Genomic DNA, 22,287 nt, shown 5'->3' with positions numbered 1-22,287 from the left:
CAATCAATTGATGGTATTTATTGAGCACTTACTATCAAGTTCTTAGTACAGTGCTCTGCACACAATAAATACAATCGAATGAGTGAATGAATGGAGGCATTTGGGAGGATACAACAGAATTAGCAGACACATTCCCTACCTACAATGACCTTAGTCTAGAGGGGGAGAGAGACACTAAAATGAAGAAATAAGTAATTCATAATATCTAATTTAAAGATATGTACACAAGTGCTGTGGTGTTGGGGTGGGGTGAATATCAAATGTCCAAAGGTCACAGATCAAAGCGCGGAGGCGACACAGAAGGGAGGGTGAGCTGAGGAAAAGGGGGTTTAATGGGGAAAGACCTCTTGGGGAAGATGCAACCTTAATAATAATAATGGCATTTGTTAAGCGCTTACTACGTGCAAAGCACTGTTCTAAGTGCTGGGGGGATACAATGTGATCAAGTTGTCCCACGTAGGGCTCACAGTCTTAATCCCCATTTTTACAGATGAGGTAACTGAGGCTCAGAGAAGTTAAGTGACTTGCCCAAGGCCACACAGCAGACTTGTGGTGGAGCCGGGATTCGAACCCACGACCTCTGACTCCAAAGCCCGGGCTTTTTCCACTGAGCCACGCTGCTTCTCTAATAATAATAATGGTGTTTATTAAGCACTTACTATGTGCAAAGCACTGTTCTTAATAATGCTTTGAAGGTGGGGAGAGTAGTTATATATACATATAATGGCAGTTATTAAGCACTTACTATGTGCAAAGCACTGTTCTAAGCACTGGGGAGGTTATAAGATTGTCCCACGGGGGGCTCACAGTCTTAATCCCCATTTTACAGATGAGGTAACTGAGGTGTAGAGAAGTTAAATGACTTGCCCAAAGTCACACAGCTGACAGTTGGCAGAGTAGGGATTCGAACCCATGACCTCTGACTCCAAAGTCCGTGCTCTTTCCACTGAGCCATGCTGCTTCTCTGGCCTAGTGATCAAGGCAATGTACTAGAAATCCATTGGGGTTCCTGTGCAGGTTCGAGTCCTGCCGATTACATGTCTTTAGAGGAGCAGTGCGGCCTACTTGGATAGAGCATGGATCCTGGAGTCAAAAGGACCTGAGTTCTAATCCCAGCTCCGCCATTTGTCTGCTGTGTGACCTTCTTTAGGCCTCGGTTTCCTCATCTGTAAAATGGGGATTAAGACTGTGAGCCCCATGTGGGACAGACTGTGAGCCCACTTTCTAGACTGTGAGCCCACTGTTGGGTAGGGACCATCTCTATATGTTGCCAACTTGTACTTCCCAAGCGCTTAGTACAGTGCTCTGCACACAGTAAGCGCTCAATAAATACGATTGATTGATTGATTGATTGATTGATTGACAGGGACTGTGTCCAACCTGATTAGATTCCACCCCAGAGTTTGGAACAGTGCCTGGTATATAGTAAGTGCTTAACAAATACCATAATTAGTATTATTATTACTATCACTGTCCCCACTTATCAAGCCCTCCTGAAATCACATCTTCTCTGTTAGCCCCCTGGGGATGGTCTTCCATGTGGGCAAAGCCACACTGTGAAGGTGGTCGAAAGCAGCAGAAGCCTCTTCATTCATTCATTCAATCGTATTTATTGAGCACTTAATGTGTGCAGAGCACTGTACTAAGCACTTAGGAAGTACAAGTCGGCAACATATAGAGACGGTCTCTACCCAACAACGGGCTCACAGTCTAGAAGGGGGATTCCTTCTCTGGGGGTGGTGGGATGGGGAGAGAGGCACTGCGGGGCTCCAAAAAGGAGGTGTTCTGATACGGGGATTGGCAGCTTTATTCATTCATTCAATCACATTTATTGAGCGCTTGCTGTGTGCACAGCACTGTAGTAAGCGCTTTGAAAGTACAATTTGGGAACAGATAGAGACAATCCCTAACCAACAACAGGCTCACAGTCTAGAAGGGGGAGACAAGCAACAAAACAAAACAAGTAGACAGCATCAATAGCTTCAAAGCTTTATTGCCCACTCATCAAGGAGGGGTGCCACATGGGTCCTGATCACTCTCCCAAGCGTTGAGTACAGTCCTCTGCACACAGTAAGCGCTCAATAAATACAATTGAATGAATGAATGAATCGGGGACAGAGTCAACCGAAGAGAGTCATGCTGACCATGACAATCTACCCACTTATGGATACCCTCTATCAGGTCCAGTGTTCTGCTACTGGTCCTCTTCTCCACCTGTGTCCTTCCGAGATTGGATGGTTGGGGGAACTGGTGTCCGCTCCTCTTTGTGGGCCACCCCCACCGATCTCCTCAAGAGTGGCTTAGCGGAAAGGGAAAGGGCTTGGGAGTCAGAGATCTTGGGTTCTAATCCCACCTCCGCCACTTGTCAGCTGTGTGACTTTGGGCAAGCCACTTAACTTCTCTGTGCCTCAGTTACCTCATCTGTAAAATGGGGAAGAAGACTGTGAGCCCCACGTGGGACAATCTTATGACCCTGTATCTACCCCAGTGCTTAGAACAGTGCTTGGCACATAGTAAGCGCTTAACAAATATCATTATCATCATCATCAGTCAGTTTCAGCTAGGGTGGGTCCTTGGTTCCATGACCCTTGTGGACTCTTCCTTTCTTCTGGTGGTGACCCCATGGTTCCCACCAGTTATCGTCCCATCTCCCTCCTACCATTCCTCTCCAAACTCTTTGAGTGAGTTGTCTACACCCACTCTCTCCAGCTTTCCTCCATTTCTCTCCTTGACCCCCTCCAATCTGGCTCCCGTCCCTTTCACTTCACAGAACTGGACTCTAAATGGACACAAAGGATCTCCTTCTTGCCAAATCCAATGGCATCCAAATCCTCCTTGACCTCTCAGCTGCCTCTGACACTGCTGACCACCCCCATCTCCTGGAAACATTACCTAACCTTGGCTTCACTGTCCTCTCTTGGTTCTCCTAACTCTCTGGTCACTCATTCTCAGCCTCTTTTGCAGTCTCCACATTTAGCTCCCACCCCCTAACTATGAGAGTCCCTCAAGGTTCAGTTCTGGGTCCCCTTCTGTTCTCCCCTCACGCCCACTCCTTTGGAGAACTCACTCTCTCCCCTGGCCTCAACTACCATCTCTATGCAGATGATTCCCAAATTTACATCTCCCACCCTGACCTTTCTCCTCTGCAGTCTCACATTTCCTTCTGCCTTCAGGACATTTCTGCTTGGATGTCCCGCTGACACCGCAAACTCAACATATCCAAAACAGAACTCCTTTTCTTCCAATCCAAACCCTGACCTCCTCATGACTTCCCCATCACTGTAGACGGCACCACCAACCTCCCTGTCTCACAAGTTTGTAATCTTGGCGTTATCCTCGACTCATCTCTCTCATTTGGCTCACACATTCAATCTATACTAAATCCTGTCAGTTCAACCTTCACAACATCCCTAAAATCTGCCCTTTCCTCTCCATCCGAACTGCTACCATATTAATCCAAGCACTTATCCTACCCCACCTTGATTACTGCATCAACCTCCTTGCTGACCTCCCCGCCTCCTGTCTCTCCCCACTTCATACTTTATTCCGCTGCCTGGATCATTTTTCTACAAAACAGTTCAGTCCATGTTTCCCCACAGTTCAAGAAATTCCAGCGGCTGCTCGTCCACTTCCACATCAGACAGAAACTCCTTCCCATTGGCTTCAAGGCATTCAATCATCTCACCTCCTATTCATTCATTCAGTTGTTCATTCATTCAATCGTATGTATTGAGTGCTTACTGTGTGCTCTGCGCTTGGGAAGTACAAGTTGGCAACATATAGAGACGGTCCCTACCCAACAACAGGCTTACAGTCTAGAAGGGGGAGATAGACAACAAAACAAAATATGTAGACAGGTGTCAAAGTCATCAGAACAAATAGAATTAAAACTATATGCACATCATTAACAAAAAAATAGGATAGTAAATATGTACAAGTAAAATAAATAGAGTAATAAATCTGTACAATATATACACAAGTGCTGTGGGGAGGGGAAGGAGGTAGGGCAGGGGGGATGGGGAGGAGGAGAAGAAAAAGGGGGCTCAGTCTGGGAAGGCCTCTTGGAGGAGGTGAGCTCTCAGTAGGGCTTTGAAGGGAGGAAGAGAGCTAGCTTGGCAGATGTGTGGAGGGAGGGCATTCCAGGCCAGGGGGAAGATGTGGGCCGGGGGTCAATGGTGGGACAGGCGAGAATGAGGTACAGTGAGGAGGGTAGCGGCAGAGGAGCGGAGGGTACGGGCTGGGCTGGAAAAGGAGAGAAGGGAGGTGAGGTAGGAGGGGGCGAGGTGATGGACAGCTTTTAAGCCGAGAGTTGTACTAATTAAACGATTAATATATGAAGAGCACAGTACTAAGTGCTTGGGAAAGTACAATATAGCAATAAAGAGTGACAATCCCTGCCCACAATGAGCTCGCGGTCTAGAGGCGGGGTGACAGATATCAATATAAAGAAATAAAATACAGATATATACATAAGTGCTGTGGGGCAGGGAGATGGAGGAAGAGCAAAGAGACAAAGTTGGGGTGATGCAGAAGTTGGGGGAGATGAGGAAAAGTGAGGCTTATTCTGGGAAGGACTCCTGGAGGAGATGTGCCTTCATTAAGGCTTTGAAAGTGGGGAGAGTAATTGTCTGGCGGATTTGAGGAGGGGAGGCATTCCAGACCAGAGGCAAGAAGTGGGCCAGGGGTTGGCAGTGAGACAGGCGAGATGGAAGCACAGTGAGAAGGTTAGCAGCACCAGAGAAGCTGAGTGTGTGGGCTGGGATGTAGAAGAAGAGAAAGGAGGTGAAGTAAGAAGGAGCAAGGTGATGGAGAGCTTTAAAACCAATGGTGAGGCGTTTTTGTTTGATGCGGAGGTTGGTAAGCAACTACTGGAGATATTTGAGGACAGGGGTAACATGTCCTGAGCGTTTCTGTAAAAAGATAATCCAGGCAGCGGAGTGAAGTTTGGACTGGAGTGGGGAGAAATAGGAGGCTGGGAGGTCAGCATGGAGGCTGATGCAGTAACCTAGGCGGGACAGGATAAGTGATTGTGTTAAGGTAGTAGCAGCTTGGATGGAGAGGAAAGGGCAGATTTTAGCGATGTTGTGAAGGTGGGACTGGCAGGATTTGGTGATGGTTTGAATTTGTGGGCTGAATGAGAGAGAGGAGTCAAAGATAACACCAAGGTTACAGGCCTGTGAGACAGGAAGGATGGTGGTGCTGTCTACAGTGACGGGAACGTCAGGGAGAGGACAGGGTTAGGTGGAAAGATAAGGAGCTCTGCTTTGGACATGCTAAGTCTGAGGTGACGGGAGGACATCCAAGTAGAGATGTCTTGAAGGCAAGAGGAGATGGCAGGGACAGAGATCAGGGGAGGTGATGATGATTTGGGTATCATCTGCACAGAGATGGTAGTTGAAGCCGTGGAAGTGAATGAGTTCTCCAAGGGAATGAGCGCAGATGGAGAATACAAGGGGACCAAGAACTGAACCTTGAGGGACCCCCACAGTTAGGGGGTCTTACTCCTCTGCTTTCCTACTACAATCCAGCCTAAACACTTCAGTCCTCTAATGCCAAACTACTCACTGTTCCTTAAGTCTTTTTTTTTGTATTTAATAAGTACTTACTATGTGCCAGGCACTGTACTAAGCACTGAGATAGGTACAAGCTAATTAGGTTGGTTACAATCCCTGTCCCAAATGAGGCTCACAATCTCAATCCCCATTTTCTGATAAGGGAACTGAGGCACAGAGAAGTGAAGTGACTTCCCTAAAGTCACACAGCAGACAAGCGGCAGAGCCAGAATTAGAATCCGTGACCTTCTGACTCCCAGGGCTGTGTTCTTAATGAGTGCATACTGGGTGAAGAACACTGTACTAAGCACTTGGGAGAGTAAAATACAACAATAAACACTCATTCCCTGCTCACAACAAGCTTATAGTCTAGAAGGGGAGACAGACAGGAACATAAATATAAATAGGAATAATGGTCTGTTGGCTCTCCCTGCTGAGGGGTGGAGTTCACCTTAGAGAAGCAGCGTGGCTCAGTGGAAAGAGCACAGGCTTTGGAGTCAGAGGTCATGGGTTCAAATCCCAGCTCCACCAATTGTCAGCTGTGTGACTTTGGGCAAGTCACTTAACTTCTCTGGGCCTCGGTTACCTCATCTGTATAATGGGGATTAAGACTGTGAGCCCCACGTGGGGCAACCTGATCACCTTGTAACCTCCTCAGCGCTTAGAACAGTGCTTGGCACATAGTAAGCTCTTAATAAATGCCATCATTGTTATTATTATTACACGAGAGGCTCCCCCAGGGGCCTGCCCAGTGGCCCGGGACCCCCCTCGGGTGACCGCCATGGGCAGAGAGGGCTTGACTGGAATTGGGCACCGCAAATCAGGCGGCGGCTTCTGGTGGGAGACTATCTGAAGTGGCACTTACCTCGGCCTCGCGGCGGTTTTTAAACTTCTTTTCTTCCAGTAGCTGCATTTCCTTGGGTCGCTTGTACGTGCTCGGAGGGACCTGTGTTGGAACAGACGCGCAACCATAAATGTCAAAGGCGATACACTGGTGCAGTCAGTGGGAAGCAGTGTGGCCTAGTGGATAGAGCCCAGGGCCTGGGAATCAGGAGGACCTGAGTTCTCTGCCACTCATCATCATCATCATCACCATCAATCGTATTTATTGAGCACTTACTATGTGCAGAGCACTGTACTAAGCGCTTGGGAAGTACAAATTGGCAACATATAGAGACAGTCCCTACCCAACAGTGGGCTCACAGTCTAAAAGGGGGAATAATAATAATGATGGCATTTGTTAAGCGCTTACTATGTGCAAAGCACTGTTCTAAGCGCTGGGGGGGGATACAATGTGATCAAGCTGTCCCATGGGGGGCTCACAGTCTTAATCCCCATTTTTACAGATGAGGTAACTGAGGCTCAGAGAAGTTCAGTGACTTGCCCAAGGTCACACAGCAGACTTGCGGCGGAGCCGGGATTCGAACCCACGACCTCTGACTCCAAAGCCCAGGCTCTTTCCACTGAGCCACGCTTAACAATAGCAATAAATAAATAAACACTCGCCTGCTGTGTGACCTTGGGCGAGTCACTTCCCTTCTCTGGGCCTCACTTCCCGCTTCTGGAAAATGGGGATTAAGACTGTGAGCCCCATGTGGGACAGGGACTACGTCCAACCTGATTACCTTGGATCTACTCCAGTGCTTTCAACACACAGTAACTGCTTAACAAATACATTATTATTACTAATAATCATCATTAACATTAATTAATATTTATTTCACTCATATTTATTTCACTCACCAGGCACGGTGTGCCCATGGGAAGGGCTAGACCTCCCCTTGCCCATAGAATCTGGGACCCAGATTGGCTTGGGGCTGAGCTGTCCCATTTCTAGACATTTTGGGGAGCCCAAAGGGGCCTTTTTGGGTTTGATTAATCAGCGATATTTATTTAGCCCCTTCTGAGTGCAAAGCACTGCACTGAACACTCAGGAGGGAATGCTACAACTAGAAGACAAGATCCCTGCCCTTGAGGAGCTTACAGTCTAGTGGACTGGGGGAATCAATTAGTCAATCAATGATATTTATTCATTCATTCATTCAATCGTATTTATTGAGCGCTTACTGTGTGCAGAGCACTGTACTGAGGGCTTGGGAAGTACAAGTCGGCAACGGTCCCTACCCAACAATGGGCTCACAGTCTAGAAGGGGGAGACAGACATGTGCAGAGCACTTTAGTAATAATGTTGTTATTTGTTAAGTGCTTACTATATGCCAAGCACTGCTCTAAGCACTGGGGTAGATACAAGGGAATTAGGTTGTCCCTCATGGGGCTCACAGTCTTCATCCCCATTTTACAGAAGAGGTAACTGAGGCCCAGAGAAGTTAAGTGACTTGCCCAAGGTCACAAAGCAGATACGTGGTGGAGCCAGAATTAGAACCCACAACCTCTGACTCCCAAGCCCGGGCTCTTTCCACTGAGCCACGCTGCTTTTTGTGCTACTAAGCACTTGGGAGAGCGCAATATAACTGAGTGAGCAGACCCATTCCCTGCCCACAATGTTCTTACAGAAACTGTAATAGAGTAATAATAATAATAATAATAATAATGGCATTTATTAAGTGCTTACTATGTGCAAAGCACTGTTTTAAGCGCTGGGGAGGATACAAGGTGATCACGTTGTCCCACAGGGGGCTCGCAATCTTCCTCCCCAGTTTACAGATGAGGGAACTGAGGCACAGAGAAGTTAAGTGACTTGCCCAAAGTCACACAGCCGACAATTGGCGGAGCCGGGATTTGAACCCATGACCTCTGACTCCAAAGCCCATGCTCTTTTCCACTGGGCCACGCTGCTCAGTACACCCAGCTACATGAAAATATGAGGAGAGGGGGCATCCTGGCAGAATCCAGTATCAAGGGAAACGCACTGCCAAGTGCATCATGACTGCTGTTGTGTACATGCTTACACCCATTTCTTATAACATCGCATCATCATCATCATCAATTGTATTTATTGAGCGCTTACTATGTGCAGAGCACTGTACTAAGCGCTTTGGAAGTACAAATTGGTAACATATAAAGACAGTCCCTACCCAACAGTGGACTCACAGTCTAAAAGGGGGAGACAGAGAACAAAACCAAACATACTAACAAAATAAAATAAATAGAATAGATATGTACAAGTAAAATAGAGTAACAAATATGTACAAACACATATACATATATACAGGTGCTGTGGGGAAGGGAAGGAGGTAAAATGGGGGGGGATGGAGAGGGGGACGAGGGGGAGAGGAAGGAAGGGGCTCAGTCTGGGAAGGCCTCCTGGAGGAGGTGAGCTCTCAGCAGGGCCTTGAAGGGAGGAAGAGAGCTAGCTTGGCGGATGGGCAGAGGGAGGCCATTCCAGGCCCGGGGGAGGACGTGGGCCGGGGGTCGATGGCGGGACAGGCGAGAACGAGGTACGGTGAGGAGATTAGCGGCGGAGGAGCGGAGGGTACAATCGCATGCGTGGGTACAACTATTTCCTCCAACACCGCATGTATGGGTACAACCATTTTCTCCGACACTACGAGGAGGCACAGAACTGTTTCCTCTGACCCTGCGGCATTTCATACGGAAACTGATTCACACTACTGGATGAATGTTTCTCAATTCCCCAGGAGCATTCCCCAGAATGCGTGGGAAAAGCCTGCATTGTGGCAGAGCTGAGGTTGCCTCCTTAGAGGGCGGTTGCAATCCTAGCTTCCCGCAGTGCCATGAATCAGCAGTATTTATTGAGCACCTACTGTCTGAGCACTGTCCTAAGCACCTGGGAAAGTACAATCGTGTTCGTAGATATGCCCCCTGCCCTTAAGGAGTTCCTAGTCTAGCAGGACAGGCACGAAAATCAATTACAGATTTTCCCATTCTCGATCCTCATTTTACAGATGAGGAAACTGAGGCCCAGAGAAGTGAAGTGACTTGCGCAGGATCACCCAGCAGACAAGTGGCCAAGCTGGGATTAGAACCCATGACCTTACTACGCGACAAGAACTGTACTAAGCGTTGGGATAGACACAGAGAAGCAGTGTGGCTTAGTGTAAACAGCCCGGGCTTTGGAGTCAGAGATCATGGGTTCGAATCCCGGCTCCATCAATTGTCAGCTGTGTGACTTTGGGCAAGTCGCTTCACTGTTGGGTAGGGACTGTCTCTATATGTTGCCAGCTTGTACTTCCCAAGCTGTTAGTACAGTGCTCTGCACACATTAAGCGCTCAATAAATACGACTGATTGATTGATTGACATTCAGGCCAGGTTTCCCCACTCAAGAACCTCCAGAGGTTGCCCATCCACCTTCGCATCAAACAGAAACTCCTCACCTATGCCTTTACAGCCGTCCATCACCTTCCCCCTCCTATTTCACCTTGCTACTCGCCTACTACAACCCAGCCCGCACACTTTATTCCTCTTAATTCTCACCTTCTCACTGTGCCTCCATCTCGTCTATCTCGCCACTGACCCCTCGCCCACATCCTGCCTCTGGCCTGGACCCCCTTCCCTCCTCAAATCCAACGGACAACTACTCTCCCCTGCTTCAAAGCCTTATTGCTTATTGCTGTGTGCTCTGCACACAGTAAGCGCTCAATAAATACGATTGATTGATTGATTGATTGATTGAAGGCACATCTCCTCCAAAAGGCCTTCCCTGACTAAGCCCTCCTTTCTTTTTTTCCCCACTCCCTTCCTTCTGCCTCACACTGACTTGCTCCTGTTATTCATCTCCCCCTCCCAGCCCCACAGCACTTACATCCATATCTGTAATTTATTGATTCACATTAATGTCTATCTCCCTCTCTACTCTAAGCTCATTGTGGGCAGGGGATGCGTCTGTTTATTGTTATATTGTACTCTCCCAATCACTTAGTACAATGCTCCGCACACAGCAAGCACTCAATAAATATAACTGACTGACTGACTGAGACATGACTTCAGAAGGGCTTTGAAGATGGGTTCTTGCTGACCTCCCCTTGATAGTGATTAATTCATTCAATTCATTCATTCAATCAGATTTATTGAGCGCTTACTGTGTGCAGAGCACTGTACTAAGCGCTTGGGAAGTACGAGTTGGCAGCATGTAGAGATGGTCCCTACCCAACAGCGGGCTCACAGTCTAGAAGGGGGAGAGAGACAACAAAACATATTAACAAAATAAAATAAATGGAATAAATATGTACAAGTAAAATAAATAGAGTAATAAATATGTACAAACATATATACATACATCAATCATCAATCAATCAATAGTATTTATTGAGCGTTTACTGTGTGCAAAGCACTGTACTAAGAGCTTGAGAAGTACAAGTTGGCAGCATATAGAGATGGTCCCTACCCAACAGCGGGCTTACAGCCTAGAAGGAGGAGACAGACAACAAAACAAAACATATTAACAAAATAAAATAAATAGAATAAATATGTACAAGTAAAATAAATAGAGTAATAAATCTGTACAAACATATATACATATATACAGGTGCGGTGGGGAGGGGAAGGAGGTAAGGCGGGGGGGATGGGGAGGGGGAGAGGAAGGAGGGGGCTCAGTCTGGGATTAATTAATCAGTCAATCTGGTATTTATTGAGCACTTCTTAGGTGCAGAGCACTGTCCTCAATGCTCAGGAGAGAACAACACAACAGAATTAGCAGACACGTTCCCTGCCCCTGACGACCTTACAGTCCAGAGGCCCGGATTTGAGTGAAAGCCCTGGATAGTTCCGACTTTGGGCCAGCCTAGAAATGGAGCCATTTTCCAAGGGGTTGGCTGGGAGGTCCCCAAGTCAGCCCATCCATTAGACCGAAAGGAAAAATATCAGCTCAAGACGATCCCGCCAACCCTGCCCTCCATAAATAACCACAATACACATGGGAGTATTAGTGTCAAATTATTCCCTTCCGAGAACTGCAGAAATTCCCGGCTGACGGCTGCATTATTCACCCCTCTTGGCACTGGGTGTGGAGCGTTTGGCTTCCAAGAATCTGGTCCCGGGCCTGCTCTCCGAGATCCAGCCAACTCCCCATCCAATCGGCCCCAAGAGCAAATCATCTCAGCGAGCATCCCCTTGTTTAATCCCTAAGCTCCTCAAAAAGGGGTGAGGGGAGAGTACGGCGATGATAGCCACATTCTGTTATCCACAGGTCCAGCTTTTGGTCCGCCGAACCCCGCCATGCTGGCAGAAGTCCAGGCTTCACAGCAGGAACGGAGATCATCATCATCAATCGTATCTATTGAGCGCTTACTGTGTGCAGAGCACTGTACTAAGCGCTTGGGAGGTACAAGTTGGCAACACAGAGACACAGTCCCTACCCAACAGTGGGCTCACAGTCTAAAAGGGGGAGACAGAGAACAAAACCAAACATACTAACAAAATAAAATACATAGAATAGATATGTACAAGTAAAATAAATAAATAAATATTTATTAAAATTAAATATTTAGCTGGGTGTACATCGGAGATGCGATGTAACAGGGCTGGCAGTGGGTTGTTAAAGTGTCCCAGTTTTCCCCCGTTCACAGTGGGACACCCTCCGCTCCGGGATTCCAGGAGGATAGAGGAGAAGGAATGGGGAGAACTGGTTGAAGTTGGGGGAGGAGGGCCGGAGGAGGAGGAGAGGCCCTGAGGAGGGACAAAAGGAAGAAGACGGGGATGGGAGAGGAAAACTCAGGAAAATAGAATCAGACTACCAGACATACACACAAACACATACACACACGCCCTTCGAGATAAACACACTTCAGGAGTCAAAGATAAGAGAGAGAGAGAAATTCACACCCCTATGAACTCTATCAGACAACCTGAAGCAGAATGGCCTAGTGAACGGAGCATGGGCTTTGAAGTCAGAGGCCCTGGGTTCTAATCCTAGCTCTGCCACTTGCCTGCTGTGTGACCCTGGGCAAGCCACTTCACTGCTCTGGGCCTCAGCTTCCTCATCAGTAAAATGGGGATCCGATACCTGTCCTCCCACCCACTTAGAGGGTACGTCCATATGGGACAGGGACTCTGTCTGGCCCAATAAACTTGAATCTACCCCAGTGCTTCATACAGGGCTTGGCGCATAGTAAGTGCTTAACAAATGTTGTTTTTGTTATTATTATTAATTATCATTAGTAATAATAATAATAATAATAATGGTATTTGTTAAGCACTTACTATGTGCAAAGCACCGTTCTAAGCGCTGGGGGGATACAAGGTGATCACGTTGTCCCACGTGGGGCTCACAGTCTTAATTCCCATTTTACAGATGAGGTAACTGAGGCTCAGAGAAGTTAAGTTCATTCATTCAGTCAATCGCATTTATTGAGCGCTTACTGTGTGCAGAGCACTGTAGTAAGCGCTTGGGAATCAATCAATCGTATTTATTGAGCGCTTACTGTGTGCAGAGCACTGTATTAAACGCTTGGGAAGTACAAGTTGGCAACATATAGAGATGGTCCCTACCCAACAGCGGGTTCACAGTCTAGAAGGGGGAGACAGACAACAAAACATATTAACAAAATTAAATAAATAGAATAAATATGTACAAGTAAAATAGAGTAATAAATCCGTACAAACATATATACATATATACAGGTGCTGTGGGGAGGGGAAGGAGGTAAGGCCGGGGGGGATGGGGAGGGGGAGGAGGGGCAGAGGAAGGAGGGGGCTCAGTGTGGGAAGGCTTCCTGGAGGAGGTGAGCTCTCAGTAGGGCTTTGAAGGGAGGAAGAGAGCGAGCTTGGCGGATGTGAGGAGGGAGGGCATTCCAGGCCAGGGGGAGGATGTGGGCTGGGGGTCGACGGCGGGACAGGCGAGAACGAGGCACAGTGAGGAGGTTCAATCAATCAATCAATCAATAGTAGTTACTGAGCGCTTACTGTGTGCAGAGCACTGTACTAAGCGCTTGGGAAGTACAAGTTGGCAACATATAGAGACAGTCCCTACCCAACAGTGGGCTCACAGTCTAGAAGGTTAGCAGCAGGGGAGAGGAGGGTGCGGGCTGGGCTGTAGAAGGAAAGAAGGGAGGTGAGGTAGGAGGGGGCGAGGTGATGGAGAGCCATGCTGCTTCTCTATTAGTATTTAGTATTAGTAATTAGTATTACTATAATTCTCTATTCTGTCTTCCCTCTCCCCCATCCCTTCTCCTTTCTACACCTTTTCTACTTCCCACACACTCGTTTCTCATTCATTCACTCATTCATTCAATCGTATTTATTGAGCGCTTACTGCGTGCGGACCACTGTACTAAGCGCGAGTCCCTGCAATGACATAATTTTTGGTCTCACCACAGCCCATTTTCTGTTTATCCTGAAGCTCGGCCTTTGGTCTCTCAGGTCCTTGCCGGGCCCTGCCAGCCCACCGCCCCCTGCCCTTAGTCCCTCAGGCTCAAAATAATCCAGGAAACAACCAAGAAACAGATTCGATCAGCTGTCGGAAGGCATTCCTTCTCATGAAGCATCGACCTCCCGCTCCACCTCATTTTGCATGCATGAGAAGCCGGGGAAAAGCAGTGTGGCCTAGTGGACAGAGCAGGGGCTTGGGAGTCAGAGGTCATGGGTTCTAATCCCGGCTCCGCCGCTTGTCAGCTCTGTGACTTCGGGCAGGTCACTTAACTTCTCTGGGCCTCAGTTGCCTCATCTGTAAAATAGGGATTAAGACTGTGAGCCCCACGTGGGACAACCTTGTATCTACCCCAGGGCTTAGAACAGTGCTTGGTATAGAGTAAGCACTTAACAGATACCATCGTTATTATTATTATTCTCTGTGCCTCAGTTCCCTCATCTGTAAAATGGGGATTAAGACCGCGAACCCCATGTGGGGCAGGGACTTTGTCCACCTTGATTAGCTGGAATCTGCCCCAGTTTTTTGGTACGGTCCCTGGCAGAGAAAGTACTTAATAAATACTATTTTTTTAAAAAAAGGTGTTCTACTCACCGGACGAGGCTTTTCCTGCTGAGGGATTGGCTGAGGGACGGGTAAACCCCGGGGCCTCGGGACTGTCAAATTAAATTCTTTGGGCTTTGTTACCTTTGAGGTCTTCGGCGACATATGGCGATTAGCTAATACGTCGTCCAGGTAGTTAATTAGTTGTTGGACCTTTGGTTGCCATCTTAAAACAAAAGAGAAGACTAATAATTATAATTTTGATTGATCAATCAACAAATAGTATTTACTGAGCTCTTACTGTGTGCACAGCACTGCACTATATACTTGGGAGAGTACATTCATTCATTCATTCATTCATTCAATCGTATTTATTGAGCGCTTACTGTGTGCAGAGCACTGTACTAAGCGCTTGGGATGTACAAGTTGGCAACATATCGAGACGGTCCCTACACAACAGCAGGCTCACAGTCTAGAAGGGGGAGACAGACAACAAAACAAAACATATTAACAAGATAAAATAAATAGAATAGTACAATATAACAGAGTCGGCAGACATGGCGTAGTGCATAGTGCTTAGTGCACGGGCCTTGGAATCAGAAGGTCATAATACATAATTACAAGGTTGTAATCCTTGTACATGTTTACTATTCTATTTATTTTGTTAATGATATGCATATAGCTTTAATTCTGTTTGTTCTGATGATTTTGACACCTGTCGACATGTTTTGTTTTGTTGTCTGTCTCCCCCTTCTAGACTATGAGCCCGTTGTTGGGTAGCCAAGCTAGCTCTCTTCCTCCCTTCGAAGCCCTACTGAGAGCTCACCTCCTCCAAGAGGCCTTCCCACACTGAGCCCCCTTTTTCCTCTCCTCCTCCCCAAGCCCCCCTGCCCTACCTCCTTCCCCTCCCCACAGCACCTGTAAATATGTTTGTACAGATTTATTACTCTATTTATTTTACTTGTACATATTTACATTCTATTTATTTTGCTAATGATGTGCTTTTAGCTTTAATTCTATTTATTCCGACGACTCGACACCTGTCCACATGCTTTATTTTGTTGTCTGTCTCCTCCTTCTAGACTGTGAGCCCGCTGTTGGGTAGGGACCGTCTCTATATGTTGCCAACTTGTACTTCCCAAGTGCTTAGTACAGTGCTCTGCACACAGTAAGCACTCAATAAATACGATTGAATGAATGAATAGGGATCGTCTTTATATGTTGCCGACTTGTATTTCCCAAGCGCTTAATACAGTGCTCTGCACACCGTAAACACTCAATAAATACAATTGAATGAATGAATGAATCCTGCACCTTGTCTGCTGGGTGATTTTGGGCAAGTTACTTCACTTTTCTGGGCCTCAGTTCCCACATCTGTCAAATGGGGCTTGAGATTGTGAGCCCCATGTGGGAAAGGGACTGTGTCCAACTTGATTATCTTGCATCCACCTAAGCTTTCAGTTCAGTGCGTGGCACATAGTAAGCACTTAACAAATACCATTATTATTATATTATTATATTATATGATATATTATTATATATTATACATTCTATATATTGTATATTATAATTATATAATAATTATATAAGAGAAGCAGCGTGGCTCTGTGGAAAGAGCACGGGCTTTGGAGTCAAGAGGTCATGGGTTCAAATCCCGACTCCACCTATTGTCAGCCGTGTGACTTTGGGCAAGTCACTTCACTTCTCTGTGCCTCAGTTACCTCATCTGTAAAATGGGGATTAAGACTGTGAGCCCCCCGTGGGACAACCTGATCACCTTGTAACCTCCCCAGCGCTTAGAACAGTGCTTTGCACATAGTAAGCACTTAATATATGCCATCAGTATTATTATAATTAGTAATAAATTTATAGTCTAGAGGAGCATCTTTGGCACCTCAAAAGGAAAAGGACAATCCAAACAGTGGCTCCTCACGTGAATCACCCTCCTCCTTAGAGGGGCAAGGAAAGGGAGTTTCGCAAAAACCTAAACATTTTCCAAACATCTTGGTCACAATGGCAGGGCAACTACAACAATCAGATGAGCTCAAGTGTTACTTACTTTAACAATGGATCAATCCAGTGCTGTTTTACAAACATGAAGTCATATATCTGACTCCATTCATCCTTGATCCATGTGTTCAAGTTCCCGACATCGAAAAAGAACCTAAGAAACTAAGAAGACAATTTGCAAGTCTCAAATAGTGGCAAATCCAAAGCTTGGGGCCTGCCTGTGCCATGCTTTTAGCGACTGGACAAGAAAATCAACCAATCAATCAATCAATCCCAGCTTTGGTTATTTTCCTGGTTGGTATATTACCATCTAAAGCCAATTTTCCATCATGGGAAGTTAGCCTTCCCCCATTACGGGAAGCAGCATGGCCTAGGATGTGGATTCCAGTCCCAGCTTCGCCACATACCTGTGGTGTGACCTTGGCAAGTCATATCGCTTCTCTGTGCCTCGGTTTTCTCATCTGCAAACTCGGACCTGATTATCTTGAATCTACCCCAGTGCTTGGCAAATAGAAAGCACTTGACAAATACCCCAGTTATCATTATGATTATTATTAGACTATAAGCTCCTTGAGGGCAGGAACCATGTCTACCAGCTCTATTGTGCTCTTCCAAGTGCTCAGTATAGGGTTTTGCACTCAGCAGGTGCTCAGTAATAATCTTGTCTGATTGGTTGATGCTACTGCTGCAAAAAGCAAGTCAATCTGTCAAATAATTAATAATAATAATCATCATCATCATCATCAATCGTATTTATTGAGCGCTTACTATGTGCAGAGCACTGTACTAAGCGCTTGGGAAGTACAAATTGGCAACATATAGAGACAGTTCCTACCCAACAGTGGGCTCACAGTCTAAATAAATAATGGCATTTATTAAGCGCTTACTATGTGCAAAGCACTGTTCTAAGCGCTGGGGAGGTTATAAGGTTGTCCCACGGGGGGCTCACAGTCTTAACCCCCATTTTACAGATGAGGTAACTGAGGCGTAGAGAAGTTAAGTGACTTGCCCAAAGTCACACAGCTGACAGTTGGCGGAGCTGGGATTTGAACCCATGACCTCTGACTCCAAAGCCCGAGCTCTTTCCACTGAGCCATGCTGCTTCTCTGCTAAGTGTATTTATTGATCAGTTACTGTGTGCGGAGCACTGTACTTAGCGCTTGGGAGAGTACAATGCAACAATAAACGGTTACATTCTCCACTCACAATGAGCTTACAGGGGGAGAGACATTAAAATATATGACTACGTTACAGGTGTGTACATAAGTGCTGTGGGTGTGGGAGGTGGGTGAATGAAGGAATCAAGTCAAGGTGACACGGAAGGGAGTGGGAGATGAGGAAAAGTGGGATTTAGTCTGGGAAGGCCTCCTGGAGGAGATGGGCCTTCAATGTGGCTTTGAAGAAGGAGAGAGTCGTCTGTCAGGTATGAGGAGGGAGGGCGTGCCAGGCCAGGGGCAGCCGTGGGCGAGAGGTTGGCGGTGAGATAATAATAATATAATAATGATGGCATTTATTAAGCGCTTACTATGTGCAAAGCACTGTTTTAAGGGCTGGGGAGGTTACAAAGTGATCAGGTTGTCCCACGATGGGCTCACAGTCTTAATCCCCATTTTACAGATAATAATAAGGATAGCATTTTTATTAAGCGCTTACTACGTGCAAAGCACTGTTCTAAGCGCTGGGGAGGTTAACAAGGCGATCAGGTGGTCCCACGGGGGGGCTCGCAGTCTTCATCCCCATTTTCCAGATGAGGGAACTGAGGCCCAGAGAAGTGAAGTGACTTGCCCAAAGTCACACAGCTGACAAGTGGCGGAGCCGGGATTTGAACCCATGCCCTCTGACTCCAAAGCCCGGGCTCTTTCCACTGAGCCATGCTGCTTCTCATGAGGTCACTGAGGCCCAGAGAAGTTAAGTGACTTGTCCAACGTCTTAATCCCGAGGTAGACGAGACGGAGGCCCAGTGGGAAGGTTAGCATTAGAGAAGCCAAGTGTTCAGGCTGGGTTTGTGGTAGGAGAGTAGTAAGCGCTCAATAAATATGATTGATTGATTGATTGATTGATTGAAAGTAGTGAGGTGAGGTAGGAGGGGGCAAGGGGACTGACTGCTTTAAAGCCAAGGGTGGGGAGCTTCTGGTGGATGGGCAAACAGAGAAGCAGCGTGGCTCAGTGGAAAGAGCCTGGGCTTTGGCGTCAGAGGTCATGGGTTCAAATCCCGGCTCCGCCACTTGTCAGCTGTGTGATTTTGGGCAAGTCACTTCACTTCTCTGGGCCTCAGTGACCTCATCTGTAAAATGGGGATGAAGACTGTGAGCCCCCCGTGGGACAACCCGATCACTTTGTAACCTCCCCAGTGCTTAGAACGGTGCTTTGCACATAGTAAGTGCTTAATAAATGCCATCATTATTATTAAGCTTGGCTTGGCTTTAAAGAAGTCAGTCCCCTTGCCCCCTCCTACCTCACCTCACCACTCTCAATCAATCGATCAATCGTATTTATTCAGCGCTTACTACTCTCCTACCACAAACCCAGCCCGAACACTTCGCTTCTCTAATGCTAACCTTCTCACTGGGCCTCCGTCTCATCTATCTAGGGATTAAGACTTTGGACAAGTCACTTAACTTCTCTGGGCCTCAGTGACCTCATCTGTAAAATGGGGATGAAGACAGTGAGCCCCCCGTGGGACAACCTGATCACCTTGTAACCATCCCAGTGCTTAGAACGGTGCTTTGCACATAGTAAGTGCTTAATAAATGCCATTATTATTATTATTATTATTATCATTATTGGAAGTAAAGCGCTTTGGGCACCTCCAGAATCCTGGCCTGGATTAGCCACTCTGATTAGATGCAGTGCCTGGATGGCACCCTGGTACCCTGTTGTCTTTGATAAGGGGATCACATAAAAATAATTATAATAACAACAATAATAGTGATAATAGTGGTATTTGTTCTTTCATTCATTCATTCAGTCATATTTATTGAACACTAACTGTGTGCAGAGCACTGTACTAAGCACTTGGAAAGTACAGTTCGGCAACCGATAGAGACAATCCCTACCCAACGGGATCACAGTCTAGAAGGGGGAGACAGACATTTGTTAAGCGCTTACCATGTGCCAGGCACTGTACTAAGTGCCGGGGTGGATACAAGTAAATAGGGTTGGACACAGCCCCTGTCCCCTGTGGGGTTCACAGCCTCAATCCCCATTTTCCAGATGAGGTAACTGAGGCCCAGAGAAGCGAAGTGACTCACCCAAGGTGACACAGCGTACCTCGTTCTCGCCTGTCCCGCCATCGACCCCCGGCCCACGTCCTCCCCCGGGCCTGGAATGCCCTCCCTCTGCCCATCCGCCAAACTAGCTCTCTTCCTCCCTTCAAGGCCCTGCTGAGAGCTCACCTCCTCCAGGAGGCCTTCCCAGACTGAGCCCCTTCCTTCCTCTCCCCCTCATCCCCCTCTCCATCCCCCCCATCTTACCTCCTTCCCTTCCCCACAGCACCTGTATATATGTATATATGTTTGTACATATTTATTACTCTATTTATTTATTTATTTTACTTGTACATAGCTATTCTATTTATTTTATTTTGTTAGTATGTTTGGTTTTGTTCTCTGTCTCCCCCTTTTAGACTGCGAGCCCACTGTTGGGTAGGGACTGTCTCTAGATGTTGCCAATTTGTACTTCCCAAGCGCTTAGTACAGTGCTCTGCACATAGTGAGCGCTCAATAAATACGACTGATGATGAAGTGGCAGAGTCGGGATTAGAACTCACGACCTTCTGACTCCCGGGCCTGTGCTCTAGCCATCACACCGTGTTGCTTCTCGTTGGTCCCGGCATCACTTGGAAGACAACGGGATATTCAAGTCTCCATGAGGACTCCTCCCCGGAATATCCGTTGTTGACCCATTGGCTCACACCACACCTATTTGGTTCACTGTGCCCCATCCAGAGGGAGGTTGCTCTGAAATGCGGCATTCCCCTCCCACCCAATTCCTCCATCTCTCCCGTCCCTCCCTTCTTCCTCTCCTTCTTCCTCTTCCTCCCCTCCAGCAAGCTGTAACCACAAACAACCCCAATCGTGGGTTCCCAAAGCCAAAGGGCCAACAGGGCTCCGCTGCCCTCAAGAAAGCCAGCCTTTCGTCCTCCACCGCTGCTGGGGGTTAGGAAAACACCCCTGTCCCCTCACCACTGAACCCCTGGCCTCTAGACTGTAATCAATCAATCAATCATATTTATTGAGCGCTTACTGTGTGCAGAGCACTGTACTAAGCGCTTGGGAAGTACAAGTTGGCAACATATAGAGACAGTCCCTACCCAACAGTGGGCTCACAGTCTGTAAGCTCGTCGTGGGCAGGGAATGTGTCACATTGTAATAATAATAATAATAATGGCATCTATTAAGTGCTTACTATGTGCAAAGCACTGTTCTAAGCCCTAGATTATAATGGCATTTGTTAAGCGCTTACCATACCATAGTCACAAGCGCTTAGTACAGTGCTCTGCACATAGTAAGCACTCAATAAATACGATTGATGGTTGATGATATTCAAAACACTGTTCTAAGCGCTGGGGAGGATACGAGCTGATCAGGCTGTCCCACATGGGGCTCACAGTCTTAATCCCCATTTTACAGATGAGGTAACTGAGGCACAGAGAAGCTAAGTGACTTGCCCAAGGTCACAAAGCTGACAATTGGCGGAGCCGGGATTTGAACCCATGACCTCTGACTCCAAAGCCCGGGATCTTTCCTTAAGCCATGCTGCTTCTCAAGAGCTTAGTAGTAGTAGTAATAATAAGGGCTTAGTATAGTGCTCTGCACATAGTAAGCGCTCAATAAATACGATTGATGATGATAATAATAATAATAATAATTCTAGATGGTGAGCCTGTTGTTGGGTAGGGACTGTCTCTATTTGTTGCTGATTTGCACTTCCCAAGCACATAGTACAGTGCTCTGCACACAGTAAGCGCTCAATAAATATGATTGAATAATAATAATAATTATTATTATTATGGTATTTGTTTAGTGCTTAGTATGTGCCAGGCACTGTTCTAAGCACTGGGATATATACAGCAAATCAGGTTAGACACAGGCCCGGTCCCATGGGGGGCTCACAGTCTCAATCCCCATTACACAGATGAGGTAACTGAGGCCCAGAGAAGTGAAGTGATATGCCCAAGGTCACCCAGCAGACAAGTGGCAGAGCTGGGATTAGAACCCATGACCTTCTGACTCCCAAGCCCAGGCTCTGTCCTGTAGGCCATGTTGCTTCTCAGTACAATTATATATGTATATATACTGTGAGAGCTCAATAAATGATTAAATGAATGTTCCCCCAATATTATTCATTCATTCAATCGTATTTATTGAGCGCTTACTGTGTGCAGAGCACTGTACTAAGCGCTTGGGAAGTGCAAGTTTGGAACATACAGAGACGGTCCCTACCCAACAGTGGGCTCATAGTCCGTTGTTGGGTAGGGACCGTCTCTATATGTTGCCAACTTGTACTTCCCAAGCGCTTAGTACAGTGCTCTGCACACAGAATAAATACGATTGATTGATTGATTGTACTTCCCAAGCGCTTAGTACAGTGCTCTGCACACAGTAAGCGCTCAATAAATACGGTTGAATGAAATCGGTCTAAAGAGCCAGTGGCCTTGGTCAGTTCTCCCGTCTCCATTTTGAGGTTCTTGGCCTCTCCTTCAGAGAGGAAGATGAGGCGTATTTGTCTTTTTAAAGGTATTTGCTAAGCGCTTACTATGTGCCAGGCTCTGTATTAAACATGGAGATAGATACAAGATAATCAGGTTAATAGATAATATAGATAATAGATACAAGATAATCAGTCCATGTCCCACGTGGGGCTCATTGTCTTCACCCTCATTTTACAGTTGAGG

At 46.8% G+C, this 22,287-nt stretch overlaps 1 protein-coding gene across 1 annotated transcript in view; it reads right to left on the bottom strand.

Moving 5' to 3' along the window:
* The window catches only part of CFAP99 (cilia and flagella associated protein 99), a 161,038-nt gene that overhangs the window by 80,020 nt on the left and 58,731 nt on the right, over positions 1-22,287 (bottom strand). The window contains exons 5-7 of the mRNA XM_038745561.1: positions 16,441-16,553; positions 14,433-14,607; positions 6,418-6,498 (exon numbers count right to left, since the gene is read on the bottom strand). Coding sequence (XP_038601489.1) covers positions 6,418-6,498; positions 14,433-14,607; positions 16,441-16,553 — 369 coding nt within the window. The remainder of the gene's footprint in view (positions 1-6,417; positions 6,499-14,432; positions 14,608-16,440; positions 16,554-22,287) is intronic.

Source organism: Tachyglossus aculeatus, chromosome 4 (assembly GCF_015852505.1).
Source record: "Tachyglossus aculeatus isolate mTacAcu1 chromosome 4, mTacAcu1.pri, whole genome shotgun sequence".
In the NCBI taxonomy this organism is placed as follows: domain Eukaryota; kingdom Metazoa; phylum Chordata; class Mammalia; order Monotremata; family Tachyglossidae; genus Tachyglossus; species Tachyglossus aculeatus.
This window is presented reverse-complemented; position numbering and strand designations above follow the sequence as displayed.